General features: G+C 44.8%; 1 protein-coding gene across 8 annotated transcripts in view; it reads left to right on the forward strand.

The window, feature by feature from the left end:
* Window positions 1-20,306, forward strand: part of SH3TC2 (SH3 domain and tetratricopeptide repeats 2) — a 98,552-nt gene that overhangs the window by 52,126 nt on the left and 26,120 nt on the right. For 4 of the 8 annotated variants that reach the window (XM_087867882.1, XM_087867883.1, XM_087867879.1 and 1 more), the window contains 7 exons: window positions 4,676-4,774; window positions 8,446-8,573; window positions 11,688-11,793; window positions 13,251-13,394; window positions 14,447-14,648; window positions 15,418-15,491; window positions 17,861-18,056. In XM_087867882.1, coding sequence (XP_087724008.1) covers window positions 4,765-4,774; window positions 8,446-8,573; window positions 11,688-11,793; window positions 13,251-13,394; window positions 14,447-14,648; window positions 15,418-15,491; window positions 17,861-18,056 — 860 coding nt within the window. In that variant the 5' untranslated portion in view covers window positions 4,676-4,764. The other 4 variants (XM_087867885.1, XM_087867884.1, XM_087867880.1 and 1 more) reach the window with 3 other exon arrangements.

Here is a 20,306-nt window from a genome sequence, read left to right on the forward strand (position 1 = left end):
CCTAAACCCCTGACCTTTTATTGGGTTGGCCTCACCCTCAGGCAAGCCTTCAGCCTGCGGTAGTCCCCACAGTTCCAGGCTCTCATAGTCACGGCTCCAAGTGCAATGGAAAGAAATCTCTTCCTGCGGAGTGCTGATGAGGGTCCTAAGACTGATTCTCATGGGCTTACCTTGGTTCTGTGGCCGTGGCATGACATAACAAGACTGGTTTATGCTTGAGTCAGTGCCCACTTTTGGAGCTAGGGATGGAGTCAGCCCCATCTGAACCACCTGGTTTATACGGCTCATCTGGCCAATGAAGCAGCTCAGGGTTGAGTCTGGGACTAACTACAGTCTTTGTTATTAGCCACTTCTCCGCCTGCCTTCAATGTTAGAAAACAAATGTATGTCTATTACAGAATATTTGGAAAGTAGACAAAAGTAGACAAGAAGATGATGGAAAATGACCCAGCACTTAGCTACTATGGCCCTTCTGGTCTATTTCCTTTCAGTCATTAAAAAAATCATACGTCTTTTTTTTAAAACATACTTCATCCTATATAATAGCTTTTCATTGCCTTGATTTGTCTCTCTGGTCCTTTTTTTTTTTTTTTTTAAGGCCCAGGTAAGTCTTCATATTCCTTCAGTTGAAATACAATCCATGTGCAAAAGAGTTCTGTAAACTATGAATCCCTGTGCAACCATTAACTGTCCTTCTGATTAGACGGCTCACCCAAATTTTCCAGATTCCTTATTGGGTCTCTAGTGGCTGCCCTCTGGCTCATGGTGCCCAGACAGCTGGTGCATCGGTTCTCTCTACGGCGGAGATTCTCACACTTTAGAGTACGAGAGAAAGCCTCAAGACGCTAACTGAAAATGCACATCTGCAGACTTAACCCCCAGATATTCAGAAGTGAAGTATGCAGAGAAAGTAGAGAATATGCGGAAATGCTGTAGGTACCGCTTGGTGAATTGTCACAGGGCGCATGGATCCATGTCTACAGCTTTCTGGGGGTGTCATTCATTTATTCTCATCGCTGTATTGTACCTAGTTATATATACTACTTGTCCATTCTTGTGTAGATGGCCATTCGGGTTGTTGCCAGTTTTTGGGTGTTATATATACTGCTGCTGTGAATATTTTAGTAGATGTATTTTGGTGAACACATATATGTTTTCTTTTGAGTACATGCCTAGGGCTGGAATTGCAGAGTCTTACTGCAGGCATATATTCAGCTTGAACTGCTATGTCAAACAGTTTTTCCAAAGTAAAAATTTTCCAGGCTTATTCTCATACTCGTCGTATATATGATGGGAGTTCCAGTTGCATTGTAACATTAGGAACACTTGGCTTTATCTGTCTTTTTATTTTAGCCAGTCTGTGTAGTGGTGTTCCATGGTGGCTTTAATTTTCATGTCCCTGATAAGCTTAGAAACTTTTCATTAATTTATTGGCCATTTGGATATTGCCTTTGGTTAAGTGCTCATTCACACCTTTTGTCCATTTTTCTAGTGGTTGCCTACCTGTCCCTGAAAGATGCATGACATTCTTTATGTATTCCGGTTTGAATTCTTTGCATTCTGTACATGCTTTATATTCTATTCCATCATTTACCTTTCAGTCCCTTAATTGCATCTTTTTTTTTTTTAAAGATTTTATTTATTTATTCGACAGAGATAGAGACAGCCAGCGAGAGAGGGAACACAAGCAGGGGGAGCGGGAGAGGAAGAAGCAGGCCCCCAGTGGAGGAGCCTGATGTGGGGCTCGATCCCATAACGCCGGGATCACGCCCTGAGCCGAAGGCAGACACTTAATCGCTGTGCCACCCAGGCGCCCCTCTTAATTGCATCTTTTGGTTAACAAAGGTTCCTAGTTTTATCGGTTATTTTTTTTTTTTTTGTGGGTGGTACTTTCTCATCCTGTTTAGGAAATAACTGGCTACTTAAGTCATGCAGATATTCTTCTTAATTTTTCTTTTTTTTTTTTAAAGATTTTATTTATTTATTTGTCAGAGAGAGAGAGCGAGAGAGCGAGCACAAGCAGGCAGAGGGGCAGAGGCAGAGGGAGAAGCAGACTCCCCATTGAGTAGGGAACCCAGTGTGGGACTTGATCCCAGGACCCTGGGATCATGACCTGAGCTGAAGGCAGACGCTTCATGCACTGAGCCACCTAGGCACCCCTCTTCTCTATTTTTCTACACGTTGGTTTGGACAGACAACTTTATAAAAACCAGCACCTAGGTGACTCTGATGCAGACAGTCTACAAATTACATCCTGTAAAACATTACAATTTTCTGCTCTAAACCTCACACATCTTTTCAGAGCTTTGGGCCTTGCCTTCTCTCCCAAAGCAGGGTGGCCATGAACTGCCTTCTGCAAGTAGGGCTTACCTGGTGGGCACTCATCATCCTTAGGCTGTTGTATCTTTCCATGCAGTGTTGCGATAGGGACACACTCTCAAAGCTTGCGGGGGCTAGATGTGGATGAGTAAGTCTGACCGTGTGCAGACTGAACAAATGCCCGCAGAGGGGCAGCAAACGCTTGGCTCCAGCCGACTGTGGCCACATGAGAATGAGGACCCCGAACTACAGATCTTCCCATTTTCAAAGTGAAGCCAAGCATCTGGGTTATGTAAAATATCCCAATTTCTGAGTGATGTCAAGCAATTCAAATTCGAACTTTAAAAATTCACTGTGTGGGGAAAAGAAAAAAGAATAACAAAAAAGAACAAAAATAAAAAAAGAAAAAGAAAAATGATGTTTGTGGGTTTGTGATGGCCTCTGGTCCCTAGCCTATACGTTTTCAAATGGTTGCAGAGTAGGGAAGCAGGCGGCCACTCCAAGTGTGATCCTGGGACCAGCAGGAGCATCCTCTAGGAGCACATAAGACACGCAGAACCCTAGGCTTTCAACCTATGGAGGCAGAATCTAAATTTTACCAATATCCTCCGCCCTTTTATACACACATGAAAGTTTGAGAAGCACCGTTCTAGATGGATGGTTCCCAACACTGGCTCAGATTAGAATCATTTAGGGAACTTAAAAGAATTTCTATGGCTGGGTTCCACTATGAACCACGTAAATCAGCATTTCTGGAGATGTGGCCTAGGCACTGCTATTTTTAAAAAGCAATCTGAGTGATTCAAATAGGCATTCAGAGTTGAGAACCACTAACGTAGATCAATCTGCCATTTGTGAGTGGGAAGAGTGAAACCTCAGAAAACGGAGGGATGAAAGGTCTTACCCAAGGTCATTAACTAATGCATGGGAGAATCTGATTTGTGCTCGACCTCTTATCTCATGATTCCCAAGCCAGTGACTTTTTGCTACAGTTACCTTTGGCTCCTGGGGGCAGAACTACAAAACGATCCCATTCAACTATAGCTCATTACTGCCGGCTTTCCAGCTAAGCTGCTTTCAACACCGAACCCCTAACAAGACTGACTGGATGAGGAGCTGTGAGCTGATGGGCCCCCCTTCTGCCTTTTCAAACCCAAATCCATTTCATTCTCCCTATACATCACCCCGAAAAGTGCTAAGCACTCCTGCTCTGGAGAAATGGCAAGTCCTCCACGTGGATGTCAAAATCTCGCTGTGTAGGCATGGAGCAGGAAGTGGAGGCACGAACCCCTGGCAGCCATGTGAGGATTTGGGGTCCGCACTCATCAGCAATGAGTCGATGGCATGTGATGGCTGGTCCCTTAGCCCTCTTGAGCTGTATCAGTAGAAGAACTGGTCCACGGTACAAAATGGTCTGCTTGACTCTGATCTAGCACAATTTTACAATCAAAGAAACTGGGAGACATGAGGGACTTGCACATAGTGTTTGAGCCAAGATTCCTAACCCCTCTTTCCAGGCCCAGGCAGTGCTTATAATATTCTGACCCCAGGCGTAGTCCTTGAACAGTCTCATGGTCAAAGCAACGGAGTAGCCAAAAGTCACGTGTTATGGACTTGAGTTCTCTTGTATTTTGGGGGTACCACGAAGGAGGCCCACATTTCAGAGTGCTGCTTGTGAAATTTCCTTCTCTTCTTTTATATCCACTGCCTTGTGCTTTACAGCTGTACTCTCTTCTCTTTTCAACTCTCTGCCATCAAAATAACCTCCTCCCTCACCCTAGCCTGTGCCGTGATCCTCTTTCTTCTCCTTTTCACTATAATTCTACAGGGGCAAAGACAGGAACATTTTGGAGATCTGAGGAGACACTCCATACAGGACTCTAGTGGGCAAACTGGGGACCATCGATATATTTCAAGTCCATTACAAGCATGCCCTGCCACCTCCCTAATGATGCCGCCCTCCCTGGCTCTGCTCCAGCGCTTCCGTCACCCACCATTGACCTTAAACCTTGTTGCAGTCAGATCTGTCATGACCTTGCAGGTTCAACATATACTGAGCCTTTTCAGTGTCCTCAGCCGTGGGACTCAATCTGACCTGTAGGTGGGAATCTGTTTTATTTATTTATTTTAAATAAAACAGGGACACTCGGGCTACTACAGCATTGAAATAGCAGGTATGATAGGTCTTTAATAACAGTTGAGCACTAAAAAATTATAAGGCAATGGTGACAGCAGGAGGCATTCTTCCATGCCACCTGCCCTGGAGAAAAGCTGTCACTTGACGAAGACTTGCAGCCCATGCTTATAACTTGCTTCCACTCACATAAAAAATGATCTTTCATTTGATCTCCTCCAGGTAAAGAAACTCCTTCCCAGGATCCAGCCATATCGAGTGAGTTTATAGCCTCATCTGAAGACAAGGAAAAATGTTTCCTGACGCAGAATATGATTCCAGGTATCTAAACCCCAAAGAGAAGCCCTATTCTTTAAAAAAATATTTTCCATGTGGAATAACCCAGTAACCTCCTTATCTCTCCCATCTGCAGGATCCCTTCCTTTTATTCTTTCTAGGTGCCACCACCAAATGCATCTTTTTTTAAAAAAGATTTTATTTATTTATTTGACACGGTGTAGAGGGCGGGGAAGAGAGCGCACAAGCAGGGGGAGCAGCAAGCAGAGAGAGAAGCAGGGTCCCCGCTGAGCAAGGAGCCTGAGGTGGGGCTCGATCCCAGAGTCCTGGAATCACTACCCGAGCCGAAGGCAGCTGCTTAACTGACTGAGTCACCCAGGTGCCCCCCAAATGCATCTCTGTAGGCATGACCTTGACTGTGGTATTCACTTGTTCACAAATCTTACAAAGCTCTCCATTGCTTGCAAGAGTAAGTGAAGGCTTCTCAGGAAGACACTCAAAGCTCTTCACAAGCAGCACATATTAGGAGCTCCGCACATATTTGCTCTACTAAAGAAGGTATATCATCAATGAAATTTTAAGGTGCTGGAGGACAGGGGTAATTTATTGGAAGACTTATGTATTTATTCTACATGGTATCTAAAAGAGTTATTTACACATAGCTGGTGCTCAGAAAATGTTTGGTAAGTAAATACACAAATCGTTGAATAAATATGTGGAGGTCACGTTCGCGTTCTATATACAGTACCTTACACATGGCAGGTTCTCAGTACACACTTGTTAAATAAATGCCTAAGTGAATAAAGGGTTGAATATGTGGGGCGAGATGGCCTGAGCAGAAGAGTACCTGTGTGAATCTTCCAGAAGCAGAACAAGATTTTGAAATTAACGTGAAGGAAACGTTATTCTCAAGACGCATCTGTCATAAGGGTCCTGGTAAGAGATCTCAGTGGAGCTGGAGGGGAGCTGGCCACAGAGGGGGCTATACCTGGGCTGAACCTTGTGCCAGGAGCTCTGAGCATCAACCCGCACAAGACGCAACGTCTGTCGTGTAGTAACAGGGCCCATTTTGGGGGACAAATAGTGTGCCAAGCAGGTGCTAAGTGATCGCCTCTCGTTCTCACGTGCTCACCTCCAGGAGGTGCTACCAAACTCCCCATTTCAAGGGTGGCAGAGTCTCAGAGAGAAAGGCAACCTCCCCACTGCCACAGAGCTAGTCTGTGATGAGACAGGGGTTCAAACCCCCGTCCTTGTTCACAGCCACGATGCTTCGTTGTCCCTCCAATCACGGACCTCTCTCGGGCAGACAGACGATAGACTTGTGAAAAAGATTTACCTAAAGAATGTTTCGAAGGACATAAACCAGGTAAATGGATGGTGTTTTCATGTCATACCAGGTTCTTCCTTTTTTTCCCATTTTCAAATTCGGTCACACTGCTGGGTTGGCCATGAGAAGAACCTTGCCCTTTCTTGTTCTTGAGTCAATCCACTTCTTTGTTAGCTTGGGCTGTCCTTGACAAAAGGTGACTCGCCACCGTTGTACGCGGAAGGCAGTGTAGTCAGCATTTTGCCTTATCAGAGCACAAAGGCCAGTGAACAAAGGAGGGGCTGAACTTGTCTGTTAGCGTTTTCCACCGTGATGCTGTTTCTAGGAAAGTCACTGAGTGAGAAGGGGACATTCCACCCCAGCCTCCAATCTCTCTCCTTTATGCGGAAGAGTTGCGGACAGAATCAATCAGATACATTAGCATGATTAAACAACCGGTTTTCAGAAGGACTTAAAAAAAAATGACAAAGTGTAGTTCGCACTAACGCTGGAGTGAACTTGATTTATTCCCCTGTCGGTCATGCTGAGGGCACCATAGGATCCCACGGTGGGCCGAGACAGGAGGCTCTCAGGGGCAGCTCTTACCTGCTGAGATCTCAAAGGCAGTTTGCTTTTTAAACCCAGATCTTTTGAGTGACAGATCCATGGATTCATATGCCGGGCAAGGAGATCCACACTGAAGGGGCTGTCATTCACTGGGGGCTATTGTGAGAGATTCCAGAAGGGAGTTTGGATCAGGCTTTGGAAGGACAGGAGAGATGGCTTTGGTGAAAAGGAGTCACAGCATCAGTCAGAGTCAAGGTTGATTACAGGTGTGACAAGATGAGGGTAGAGGGAGCAGTAATTGATGCAGCGTGGGGGTGGGGAGCTTGTGAGAGTCAACAGCTAATGCTTAATGTGTTAATTGAATATTTATTATGTAGGAGGCACTGAACAAAAAGCTTTATATGCATAATCTAATTTGTAAGCCTCTTAAAAGCCCTGTGAAATAGGTACTTGGCCAGTCTTTTTGCTAATGAGAAAAGTCAAGTGTAGAGAGGTAATTAACTGTTCAGCATGGCACAGTGAGCGAGGGCAGAGCCAAGCCTTGAGCCCAGGTCCGTGTGACTCCGCCTCCCTGGGCTTCGCCTCCTCATAGAGGTCGGGGTGCTGATCGGTGAGGCTACCAGACAGAAGGCTGGATCGGACTGCTGAAGATGGAGGGCTTGGATGAGGTTAGATCACAGGCCAGGGAGGAACAGAGTGGAGCAAACATCCACCCGCAGCTCACACCCATGCCAGGTCAGTTGGGTATGTCCTGTTGGAGCTGGTCGGCAGCCACAGCATTTTCAGGACTTCTAGGTTAAAGATGGGCCTTTTAAATGTAGGAATCCAGGCTGCCTTGTGTTACCCGGGGCCAGCATGAGAGGGGTTGTCTTTAATGGGCTCAGGGATTTGCAAAGTCCCTGGCAAGTTAGGGCTAGAAGAGAGACCTCCATGATTATCCAGTCCAATGCCTTTTTGGTTCATTGTGTTTGATAATTATTAACGAGGTTGCTACTTATTGTCTAAAGAAGATGTGGCAAAGTGCAGTTATAAGATGAACCTCCTCAAGGTGACCTTTTCTAACAACACTATCCAAAAGCATAGCCCTGCCCCTTGCAAGTGCTCCGTCACACTGGCTGTTAACCTGATTACATTGCTTTCCTAGCACTTTTCTCCATCCGAAATTATTATGTTCATAGAATTGGTTACTTGCAGAGAATACAAGCTCCATGAGAATAGGGACCACGTCTATTTTGTTTCCTGCTGTATTCCAGCCACTGAAACAGCTTCTGCTCACAGTATTGGTTGAATAAATGTGCATTTCAAAGAAATTAAAGATAGACTTTAATACATTAAGCAACTACCCTGGCAAACATTAATAAACCCATTATTAGAAACAGTTTAGAGAAAATGTATGGTGTATACATAATGCATACAGTATAGAATATCCATTACATATCATAAATTTGACATATAAATGATTTCCATATATATGGATGAATTAGTATTTGTTCAAAACTTTCACAAATCATCCATGGGAAGGATTATATATCTAGCTGTTCTTGTTGGTACCATCACTTCAGTGCCAGGCAGCCTAGGATATACCTTGTTCAAAGCAGAAATAACAACAGCAACTGCTGGGATTCTGGAACACTCCCTGGCTTCAGCCTTTTCTTTCTTTCTTTTTTTTCCCTTGGGGGCATTTTAAAAGAAGTGCTCTGGGGATTACTTGTAATTCCTAGTTAATAAGGACACCAATTTAAGGTTTAGGTGTGGGAAATATTGGGGTTCATCTAGTTCTTTCTTCCCTTTTATTGTGTTTCCAGCCTGACCTGACTGCATTTCTCTCTCTGTTCTCTTTAAGATCTGACGCTCTCTTTCAGTGTGAAGAGCCGCTCCCGGAGGTGTGTAAATGGCCTCCTGCAGGAAGCAGCCAGGAGGCGGCTGTGGGCGCTGGAGAATTTGGACCAGGAGGTGCGTGCCCTGTTTCAGGTGAGCTGGGGTGGCCAGGTGCAATTCTGAGCCCACCTTGTGTATGGGCCGCTTCAAGGCTCACCAGCACCTAGGACAGCGCCGGGAACAAAGTAGGCCCTCAAAAAAACAGCTGATCAAGGAAAGAATGAATGAAAACGTACACATTTGCTGCTCAGCAAAAATAGGCACAACTCAGAAGGGGGCAATCTCTGGGGTTGCAGAGTCAGAGACACCGGTTTCAAATCAGCTGTTTGACCTTCTACAAGTGACTCTCCTGGGTAGGATGGGAATTATTATGGTATCTACCTCATGAAATATACCTTTTAAAAACATGTGGTAAATCAGAATTTTGTTGCTTTTTCATTGTGATAAAATACATGTAACATAAATTTTCAAGGTTAATTATTTTCAGTGTACAACTCAGTGGCATCAGTTGAACTCACATTGTTATGCACCCATCACCACTATCCGTTCCAGAACTTTTTCATCATCCCAAACTGAAACTCTGTATTGACTGAACCATAACCCCCCTCTTTCCCCTTCCCTCACCACTGGTAACCATTAAGTATACTTCTTTTTTTGAAGTACCAAAATTGCCAATCAAAAATTAATAACTATAAATTTTAGAATGAGAGGAAAAAAGGCAATAAAGTAAACATACCAGTTCCTTCTCTTTCGTGGTGGGTAGCTAGTATCTTTGGTTGTTAAACCAAGGAAGAAGGGTATGACCAAATTATTTACAGTTTAGGAGGGACTTTAAAAAAAAATAACTCATCCACTTATTTGACAGAGAGAGAGAGAGAGCACAAGCAGGAGGAGTGGTAGGCAGAGGGAGCGGGAGAAGCAGGCTCCCTGCTGATCCGGGAGCCTGCCGTGGGACTTGATCCCAGGACCCAGGCTGAAGGCAGATGCCTAACCTCCTGAGCCACCCAGGGGTCCCCTAGGAGGGACTTACAAAGAGAACCAAAGTTGGAAATGGTTAAAAGTTGTTGCAACTAGAGGCAGGAGAAAAAGAATATTACTTCATGTAACAAACTAGTATGTTCTAGTTATTTTTATGGTCTCTGAATTAATTCGATACAAATTAAAAAGGGAAACATGTTCTATTAATTTGTCATGTAAAAAAAAAAAAAAGACTGGTTTGTTGGGAGGGGCCTCTGAGTCAGTATCTGTAGAGAGCTTGGCACTTTGCTTGGGTGGTGGCATGAGCTCCCTAAATAACAGATAAATTATAAATAGTAGGGTTTTTTTGTTTTTTTGTTTTTAATTTCCAGAATTCAGAAACTTGCAGGCATGAGCTGCTAACTGGCACCATAGTTTTTTAAAATTTGAGTCACTTTTGGCGTGGGCAAGAGCTGGGTTTGTTTGAGCCAGGTGGTCTGTTAGGCTGAGGTTGAGCCGGGCCAGCTTGTGTGCCCGAGCGGAGACCAGGAGTCGGCTGGATCTAGGCTCCAGTCAGGGGAGGCCACTGCCTACGCACAGGTGACCTGGGGCAAATTGTTTAACCCGTCCGTGACTGGGCCTCCTTGGCTATAACACATGGATCATGTGATTTTCTATTAAAGCTGAGATGCCATTTGATTATAAAATGCAGCAATATTTTATAGACCTCGAAGAAAGAGAAGTAGATGCTGCCAGTTAAGTATGATGCCATGCCTCCTTATCTTTAATTTCAGAAATGATTGAATGTGATAAAAGTGCATCTTAGAATGGATTAAGTAGTGTAATTGTATTCTTTGCATAAGGTTCTTGTGAGTCAAATGAGGCCTTGTTCACAGATTGGTGAAGGGCCTGACAATTGATGAACCTCCTAGAAATTGGTTTTTATCTGAAACCCCTTCCCTGATCCACAGGATCTGGGGACTCCTGGGGCTTAGTAGGAGAGAAGCCCAGAGTTCTGGCTTTGCTCACCTGGGGGCTCTTCCTCTCTTCCTTCCTCTCTGTCTACCCTCTTCTTTCCACAGGCTTCCCCCAGAACAGCGTTCCAGGGGTTGGTCTTTGATGGCAGGACCTGGCCTGGGGGAGGAAGGATGTTTTGACCGTCACTCACTATAGTCAACTCTAGAAGCTTGGACAAGCAACAGAGAAAAATTTTAGGGGAAAACCAAGTCTGTACAGTAGGTCAGGCCTATTTTCTCAGGTATTAAAAAAAAGGGAGTGGGGGAGCATGCAAATTGGCAGAGCCCAACCTTTCTGGAGGGCAGGTTGGCTCCTGCATTTTAGGATTGAAAATGTGAATATCTGCATTCCCAGCTGCACTTCTCAGAATCACTTGGGTCAAAACAAAGATGTGTACGAAGATTTAGCTATAGGATGTTTATCACAGCACTGTTCAGGATGGTAAAAAAAATGCAAACAACTTAATCATTTAACCATAAGGAAATGCTAAGAATTTTGTTAATGTAACAATGGCATATGTAACCATTAAAGATAATGTAAGTTGTTTAATGATGTGGGAGATGGTTCACAAAATATTGTTTTGTTTCAAAAGATTACAGTACAATTTGTGTAATGTGATTCTATTTATATAAAAATAGTTACATTGAAACCCGTGATGGGAAAAAGGATTCAAAGTAAAGACATTGAAGTGTTAACACGCATGAGCTCTAGGAGGAGGGATTGTGGATGATTTTTGTTTTTGAGTAATTTGCTTTTTCTGTTTGTCAGCTTTACAAAAATAATCATTAGACATAGATTCACAATCAAACTTGCTTCCAATGTGCCTTCTCTTTTTTATCCTTCACCTTCCCCATACTCCTTTTTTTTTTTTTTTAACACAAAAGGTAGCATTCTTTGCACACAGTCCTGCGTCCTGGCTCCTTTCTGTTGCGGCTGGTTCGCCGTCTAGCAGTGTATATTCGGAGGCTGCATCAGTGCACAAAGAATTTCCTCATTCTGTTTTATGGCCGCATAATATCGTAATAGTCCCTCGCATGGATGAATCAGAATTCACTTTAACCAGCCTCCTATCGATGGACATTTAGGTTATTTCCTTTTTTTTCTTTTTCTTTTTTTGGGATGTAAAAAACACAGCTCCACAATCAAGAAATTCATACGAAGCATTTTGCACTTCTCCGAGGTTGTTAACGGGATGCGGTCATCCCAGACTGACTCCCTGTCCTCTTTACCCAGGACCTCTCAGCCAGGTTGGTGGGTATCCAGTCCCAGAAGGCTCAGTTCCTCATCACCTTCAAGACCATGGAGGAAATCTGGAAGTTTTCTACTTATTTGAACTTAGGTAGGACGTGAAGCAGGCGGGTAGAGGACAACTGACGTCTTGGTTCAGCCTATTTGTGGGGCTTGATATTAGGGAATTGGTCTGGGTCTGATAATTAAAAAGAGGTAGAGTCCTGACATGGATGGTTAACTTTTGAAATACCACAACCTGCCTGGAACTAAATCTAAAGCAAACATTTACTATTACTCTCAAATGCTATGCGCACCATTACTTTGTCTTCAGGGGGAGACTACTTTCTTAGATCATCAATCCGCTGGTAAACGTTCTTGATGATCACTAAATTTGAAGGACTGGGAGAGATGCAGGTTGACGGTTAAAAAAGAAAAAGGAACCAGTCTTGAGTCAGACCAAAGTAGTTGCTCAAAATAGTAGAGTTGTGCATATTTTAGCCTATGTTTTTGGAAAAGAGTCAAAGAAAGAGACGGGGGAGTTATCTGCTAAAAGGGACTCAGATTGCAGCGTTTTCTAGGAAGTGACCTTGTGTAGGGGTGGAGGGTCAAGATGGCTCTTGGCCAGAAGGTAGAACTTCTCGCGTGGTTATGTTGATTTTCTGCCCGCCACGCTGCCTCTCCTTCCACGATCAGTTAGAGACCCATCTTTAATTCTAAGTGTGCTCCATGGACTGGCAGCAGCGGCATCGGGTGGAGCTTGTTAGAAAAGTAGAATCCCAGGCCCCATCCCAGATCTACTGAACCAGCATCTGTATTTTAATAAGATCCCCAGGTGATTGTGTGCACCTTAAAGTGCAAGAAGCACAATGATAGAGAACACACGAGGCCTAAGTAGGCACAACAAAGCCAGAATGGAAAGAACCAGGTTTTTGCATCTTAGGAAAAAGAAAGTCTCAAAAGAAGCAAAATTTTAACACAAATAATTCACATTTGTAGGCACGTTTGAAATACTACCCATCACTGCAACTTGCTTAGTCTCTAGTCTGGTTTTAACAAGGGAGAGCATGCTGGGCATGAATGATGGAGAGAGTCCGAGAAGGGATGGTGAAGTAAATCCAGACTCCTTTGTGGGTCATGGACAACCCCCCAGCCACTGCATCATCAGGGGTATAGGAATTTGAACCTCAAGTCAGGAAAACTTTAAGGGGGGGACCAGGACCCCCCAGAGTCCAAATTAGAATCTTGGAAATTCCTCTATGGACGTATGAGAAAAAGGTAACTGGGTTTGGTCATTTCATTATGCATTTATGGAGACCCACAATGTGTTGAACATAGTAAATATCATTTACAAATGACTTGTATTTCCCAACGATGCTGAGAAGAATCAGTTCACTCTAGAAATTTTCTAGCTACCTCTCTATGCTCTTCTGATTCCAGTTAAATGGGGTCAGGTTGGGGATGAAGGTCTGGGAAGGAAGTTCAGAAAGAAGCTTTCTCACCCTTTTCTGTGCTCAGCTAATGGTGGAAATCATGTTGTTCAGGAATCATGTTGACTTGACCTCTTAGGCTATGTATCTGCATGTCTGGAACATCTCCTCTTTGACCACAAGTACTGGCTCAACTGCAGATTGGTGGAAGATACAGAGATCCAAGTGTCAGTGGATGAGAAACACCTGGAAACAATATACCTGGGACTCCTCATACAGGAAGGTGAGCGTGGAAGCAGGGTGGGATGGGTTTTTATCTGGATATTTATTATCAGAGTCCCTGAAATAATTAGGATACAAAGGGAGGCAAAAAAAAATTTTTTGAAGGTGAGAATATTCATAAATGAACCCACCTGTTACAATATTACTCCAAACATCTCTCTCAGTTCTACGCTGGTATCACATGAACAGCTATGCTTGTCAGTCTCACGGATTGTCTGATGCGAGAACCCTTGGGGAGTTTTTAGAAGATGCCCATTCCAGGGCTCCACCCAGGCCAATTAAATCTCCAGAGGTAGGGGCCACGTTTTGGTATTTTTTGAAAGTTGCCCAGGCAATTCTAACGTGCATCCAAGAGTAAGAAGCACTTTTTAAAATATATGATATAATTTGATTGTGAAATAAAATTGCAAATCTTGCAAAACCTGCAAGATTTCCTGAGATGGAAGAAGATGGTGTTGGGGAACTTCTTGGAGCACAAGCCAATCTGTTTACAAGGAAGGGTCCGATCAGGGCTATAACCAAGGGGTAACAACCAATGACATCACAGGCACCTTGAAAGAGCCAGATTTGCACAGAATATTTAACAAAAGGATTCTGCTTATGATTGTGTTGCACAGATCACAATTGAAGGAAAGAATTTCCTACTGTGCTACTATAAAATCTAGTTGGAGAAATTATATTCACCCACATCAACTTAATTTAGTCTTTGTTTGGTTCTAAGATTAAGCAGAAGGTTCCAATTGTAACCGAAGTTCCGTTAAATAAATTTTTGTTTCATTTTTTTTTCAAGGTCAAGTCCCAATTAAACCTTATTCTCACAAACTATTCTGAGCTTATGGTGTCTAATTTAAGTGAATTCCCTCCCAGTGGCTTTTTTCTTCTGGTATAGTTTTTCTGGGATCACAAAGACTTTCTGTGGGCCCTCTCCCTTGGCCGTGTCCTTTCCTCCCAGGAAGAAAAGTAGCTGGGCTTCTGGTTAGAAATGTTACATTGTGTGATAATCCCTTTTCACTTACTGCTACTCCTTGGAGGGGCTTTTCTCATTCTCTACAGGCCACTTCTTCTGCAGAGCCCTGTACTCCGTGGCTCAGCCAGCTGAGAAGGAAGGGGAATATTTGACGCTTTGTAAGAAGGAGTTAGTCTCCGTGAAGACAGTTGAAGGCGAATCCGAGTGGGAGGGCGTGTCCTTGGTGACGGGTCAGCGGGGCCTGGTGCCCCTGTCAGCTCTGGAACCTCTGCCACTCCCTTTCCACCAGTGAGTAGCCAACTGCATCTTGGGAGTGGGTCCCAGAGCAGACTGAGGTCTCTTCCAAACAGAGTAGACAGGCTTGCAATATGGGACAGTCCAGGGAAGGAACAAAATCTTGGTGTTTTTGTTTTTTGTTTTTGTCTTTTGTTATTATTGTTTTAAAGTCAAAATTTGCACAATTTGGTGAAATCAGAGACAACTCCAAATTTCAGATGTACATTGTACGTAAGAGGAAAACTGCCTGGTCTTCAAATGCAGCGTTTCCCCATATGGGGACTGGGGACCATTTGTATCAGAATCACCCTGGGATTTACTACAAGTTCAGCCCGCCTGGCCATCCTCTGACTCTTTTGGGATTCAATTCAAGAACTGGCATTTTCTATAAGCTCCCCTTGAATATAAGGAGATGTATTCCATACTTAAGTTTGAGAACGTGGGCCTGAAGGTTTTGTCAACTGAAACTTCCAGAGTGACAATACACGTGATCCCAGGCTGTGGCTGGCTCTGGCAGAGAATCTGACAGCGAGAATGGAAAGTTAGTTATTTAACTGGCAAACTAATTTAGAGCCAGAAAACATCCTAGGCTTGTTGAACTCTCCTTTTCACAGCAGCTGATACTAATAAGTTCTCAATAAATGTTTGCCATCATTATAATAGGAGTCCTAACCATGATACTTACGACCATTGCCACTGTTGTTATTTTAATGAACTCTTCTGCTGGCTGGTGTCATTTTTTTGAAATCTGTGTTTGCAAACGCTGTGTTTCCATTGGCAGATGGTTCCTAAAGAATTATCCAGGAAGCTGTGGCCTTTGCAGGAAGAGGGATTGGACAGGCTCCTATCAGATCGGTATGGCTGAGTTGAAGACAGTTTTGTCAGGAGGATAATACTGCCCTGCCTCCTAATTTTATCTGCAAGTTTGGAGTCAGTTGATGTGAATTCTTGCCTAACCTCTGTTGCTGGCTGGCCGTGGAGAAGCCAGTTGCTGTCTAGAACATGGGTTTCTTGCCTGTGAGATGAGAGGTCTCAATCCAGGACTGTTGGTACAAATGCTCACAGTGACAGAACGCACAGATGCATGCGGGCCTGGGTGGAAGATGTTAGCAAATGGAAATGGTGGGGACCATGGGGATTTCATGATATATCAGGTGAATAAAAAACCCAGTGTGGGCCACATGTGGCCTGCAGGCTGCCTGTTTTCAATCTCGGGTCAAAACATTTTCAATTTCCCTTAAACTTTTGTGAAATTGGCTTTGAATTTAGGAAAAGTAAGAATGCCTGGCACATGGTGGATATACTCAGTAAATATTTATTGAATAAATAAATGAAATATATATACATATAATAGAGTGTATTATATAACCATGCATGTATTTTAGAGAATCTGTGTACACACACACATACATATACGCATGTCTCTGTAAGTACATATGTATCTCCTGGAAATGACCTTTAATGTTTTCTAGTATCTAGAGCATATATTCCTTTCATCTTCATCCTTAGAGCCCCTCCCACCACCAACCCGCCTAGCCCAAGTGCAATTTTGTAAGCTGTGAGCCCAAATAACACTTTCTGAAAAAGAAATAGAGGGAGGGGCACCTCAGTGGTTCAGTCGGTTGAGCGTCTGACTCTTGATTTTGGCTTAGGTCATGGTCTCAGGGTCCTGAGATCGAGGCTTGTGTTGGGCTCTGCGCTCAGCCAGGAGCCTGCTTGAGATTCTCTCTCCCTCTGCCTCTGTCCCTCCCCCTGCTCACACCCTGTCTGTCTGTCTCTCTGTCTCACTAAAATAAATAAATAAATCTTAAAAAAAAAAAAAAGAAATGGAGGGAATTATGGAACCCAGACATTAGATCTAATCAGTTAACTGACCGTAAACAAGATTTTTGGCTATCCGAGGCAGTGTAAGCTTTCCTTGGACTAAAGACCACAGGGCTATGAAGTTTGTTCTTGGTTCGAATTCTGGCTCCACACCTTAAAACCAGCGTGACCTTGGCCAGTTCGTGAGCTCTCACTGTGCTACAAGTTTCTCATGAGTAAAATGTTACCGTAAAACTGACTTCGAATGCCACGAAAAATCCATTAAATGACATCTGAAAATCACTCAGTACAGTTTTTTCACACCGCAAGTGTTTAACACACTATAGATCCTATTAGCCCACAAAGTGGTGGGAATTTCTACTCTTGAGGACACGATCAATAGAAACTTGATCAGAAATGTCAGGGGAAAGAAGAAAGCCAGTAGCTGTAGCAGAAAAGCTAAAGCGAACATGGAAACCAAGACACATAAAAGCCATTATCTCCAGCAAAGCAGCATTAGTGGAGAGAAGGGTTAACCAGCAGTTGGTTAACCCAGCTCCCTGGACAAATCACAGACCTTCTCTGTACTTCCGCCCTTTAACCTATAAGAAGGGCAGTGTGATGGTTGCTCTACCTACCCCTTAGGACTCTTGGAAAGATCTGAGAAAACAGGCTTACATGTACTTTGCGAACTGGACAGTGCAGAGCTCATAAATATGTCATTACTAGATCTTAGCTGGGCAACTCATCAAGCTGAACCATGACCATAGGCAGAAGGGGAGTCTTCCAAGTCCCTCTGGGGCCTGAGCGGTTTTCTGTTTACCAGTAATAGGAGGCTAACGTTTATTGAAGGTTGGTGAGGTCCCAGGCCTCACCAGGTGCACTTAATCTCTTTGACTTTTCCTAATGTCTATGAGACAAGTATTCTTACTATGTCCCTTTTACAGTTGGGCAGACTGAGGGTCACAGTTAGCCAAAGGAGTTGGAAGGGAATGGAGAGATCCCACAATGTTTCTCACCCTGGTCTGTGGATTTGGGCTAGCCACGAGGAAGTATTTACATAATAATGGCAATCAGACACAGTAAGGCAATACAGTAAGTTTTCCAGTTTTTCATGAGGGAACTTTATTCAGTTTTAGGGTATATCCAGCATTCTGAAGTGATCTTTCCTCCATTTATGAAAATATCCTTTCTTTTGTAAAGTGATGGTGAAAGTGGATGGTAGTTCCTTTCTTTGAATGTCTTAGTTCGGCAAAATTAAAAGCCAGTTACCCTGTGTCATTCCTGCCGATTTCTTTTTTTGGGGGTGGGGATGATGTTACCGGTCCTCGAAATTCTAAATTCTGGGGACTCTTCATTTCATATTAGACCAGGAGCAGTTTCTGCCTTATTTGGTTGACGTGGATGTTATTTCTCCACAGGCAGAGGAAAATGTAAGGCCTGGAAGGAATATGAGAGGGAAGAAAAGGATGAGCTGAGTTTTCGCCGGGGAGAAAGCATCGAGATCATCGGCTTTGTCATACCTGGGCTTCAGTGGTTCATTGGGAAGTCGACACGCTCAGGGGAAGTGGGCTTTGTTCCCACCAGGAACATAGATCCCGAGTCGTATTCCCCAATGTGAGTATGGCAGAGGGGGCCTCTGGGGTGTCCTGGAGCGGGCTGCCTTCCCCAGTGGCCCTGCCCCATGCCGAGCAGGGTTGCAGATGAGCTTCAGGGCTCCCTGGCAAGATGGAGTCAGACAAGCACATCCTGACAACCAAGCCTGCCGCAAAGGGTGATGGGAAGGAGAGGATGAGGGATCAAGGAACGAGCCAGTTCAGTTCTGTTCAGCAATGGTCACTGAGGCCTTCCTGTGTTTGAGGAGGGAGGCACACCCCCAAGCCGAAGGGCCTGCTGTTATCCCTGCAAGGGGGTATTGGAACTTGTATTCTGCCACTCACCCTGTGCAACCAAGGGGCCCCATTAAGGGAAGGGCACACACAGGGACCCGCGGATTGCAGCTTAGTGAAAGGAGAGACCCTCCCACTGGAGGTTTGCTGAAAGCTCAATGTGTGGTGACAGTGTGGGCCAGGATGGTAGAGGGCGTCTTTTCCTCTTTTCTGCCTCGGGTCCTGAAGGGCTGGTTCTGAGGACCAATGAGCAGCAGACAGCCAGCTTGTGCCTCCCACCCTTCAGGGAACAGCAGAGCTCGGGAATGTTGACCAGTCTGTCTGGGGTGGGCTTCCTGCATGGGGAGAGGAAACGGGAGGAAGCCTGGGCCCAGCAAGTACCAGAGGGAACAGAGTTGGCTGCTAGCATGGGGACTCTGGGAGAATGTGGCCCCAGGGTGTCCAAGGCCCTGCACACCCAGACCAGAATGTCTTCCCTTGTACGAAAGAGCCACCAAGGAGAGTGGACCAAGGGCAGTCTGCCCTTTGCAGGGGGAGGAGACAGAAGGTCATCTTCCCTACACAGAAATGTGGGAACTCAAGTACTCTAAGGGAGGAAGATCGCTCGACGAGCCCCTAGAGGATTACGGACTGAATGGGAGTTTATAAGCAGAAGGGTGTCAGGAGAACTTTCATGAAATAGGCAATATTTGAGTTCAACCTTGCAGGATGCAAGGTATTTCAACAGATAGAAATGGCGAAAAGCGATCACAGGTAGGAAAGTGAGGGACTGTGTAAGGAATGACTAGCGCTGGTTGAGAGGCAGGTTTTACCAGGAGGTCATCGGTGTGGCAAAGGTCAGGGGGGGCGCAACATGGCAGAGAATGCCCGTTCAGGGCCTGTGTCCTTCACCTGGCAGAGAATGGGGAGCCGCTGAGTATCTCTGAGCAAGAGTGACGGATGATGAGACTGGAACCCTGGCTTTGAGTGAGGTGTGCCAGGGCAGGGGAGAACCTGGAAGCAGGAGACCGAGGCTGGCACTTGGGAAGGGGCGGGGGACCGGGGAGAGAGGACACAGCTGAGGACCAATCAACAGAAATTTAGAGATTCCAGGAGCTTCACGAATACAGATGTCCCTGTTCTACCCCTGAGGTTCTATCTCATTGGTGTGGGTGGGACCTGGCAGCCCCTCCCCAGGTGGGGCTAGTGGGCACCCAAGGTGGGAACCACTGCTCAAACAACCCACTCATCTACTGCAGGGCAAGTGAGGACCCCAGGAGTGAAAAGGCTAAACCCAAGGCCTTGGGTGTGAAACTCCAGATCCCTGACATTAAATCTAGGGTTCTTTTTCCGCCATACAGTTCTGCAGCTGAGGTCCTGCTCAGAGGGGGAAAGAATAAAGAGACAGAGATTTGGTGAGGAAGAACAGCTTACAGAGCAGAGGAAGAAAGAATGTAGCAAAGGAGACAAAAGAACAAAGGAGCTGCAGAAGAGGAAGGAAGGGAGTGGAGGGGACAGTTAACACTGTTGCAGACTGCAGAGAGGTAAAGCAGGGCTTCCTGCTAAAAGGTCTTTGGGATTGGCCACTGGGAGGTCACCAGTCATTGAGAGGTCAGTGGCCATTGGGAGGTACCTGGGCATTGGGAGGCAGAGTAGCTTAGGAATCAGACTTCCAGAGCCAGACTCCCTGAAAGGCATTTATGGCCATGTAAGCATATTGTGTGTCTCCATTAGCTTACCAGCTCGGTGACTTTGGACGTGTTAATTAGTCTCTCTGTGCCTCAGGTTTCTCATCTGTACAACGCATACGATATTAGTATCTGCTCATAGGATTGTCAGGAGTTGACACGAGCTAACACGTGGAAAGCACTTAGAATGGCGTCTGGCACAGTGTGTGTGTGGTCAACATGCATTAACTCCTACTACGGCTGTTCCTGGTGTGGGCGGTGATCTTTGAGAGGCAGTTTTAATAGGTGTCAGATTTCATAAACTATATTTG

Source organism: Ursus americanus, chromosome 15 (assembly GCF_024610735.1).
Source record: "Ursus americanus isolate L20-20 chromosome 15, mUrsAme1.1.p, whole genome shotgun sequence".
Taxonomy (NCBI): domain Eukaryota; kingdom Metazoa; phylum Chordata; class Mammalia; order Carnivora; family Ursidae; genus Ursus; species Ursus americanus.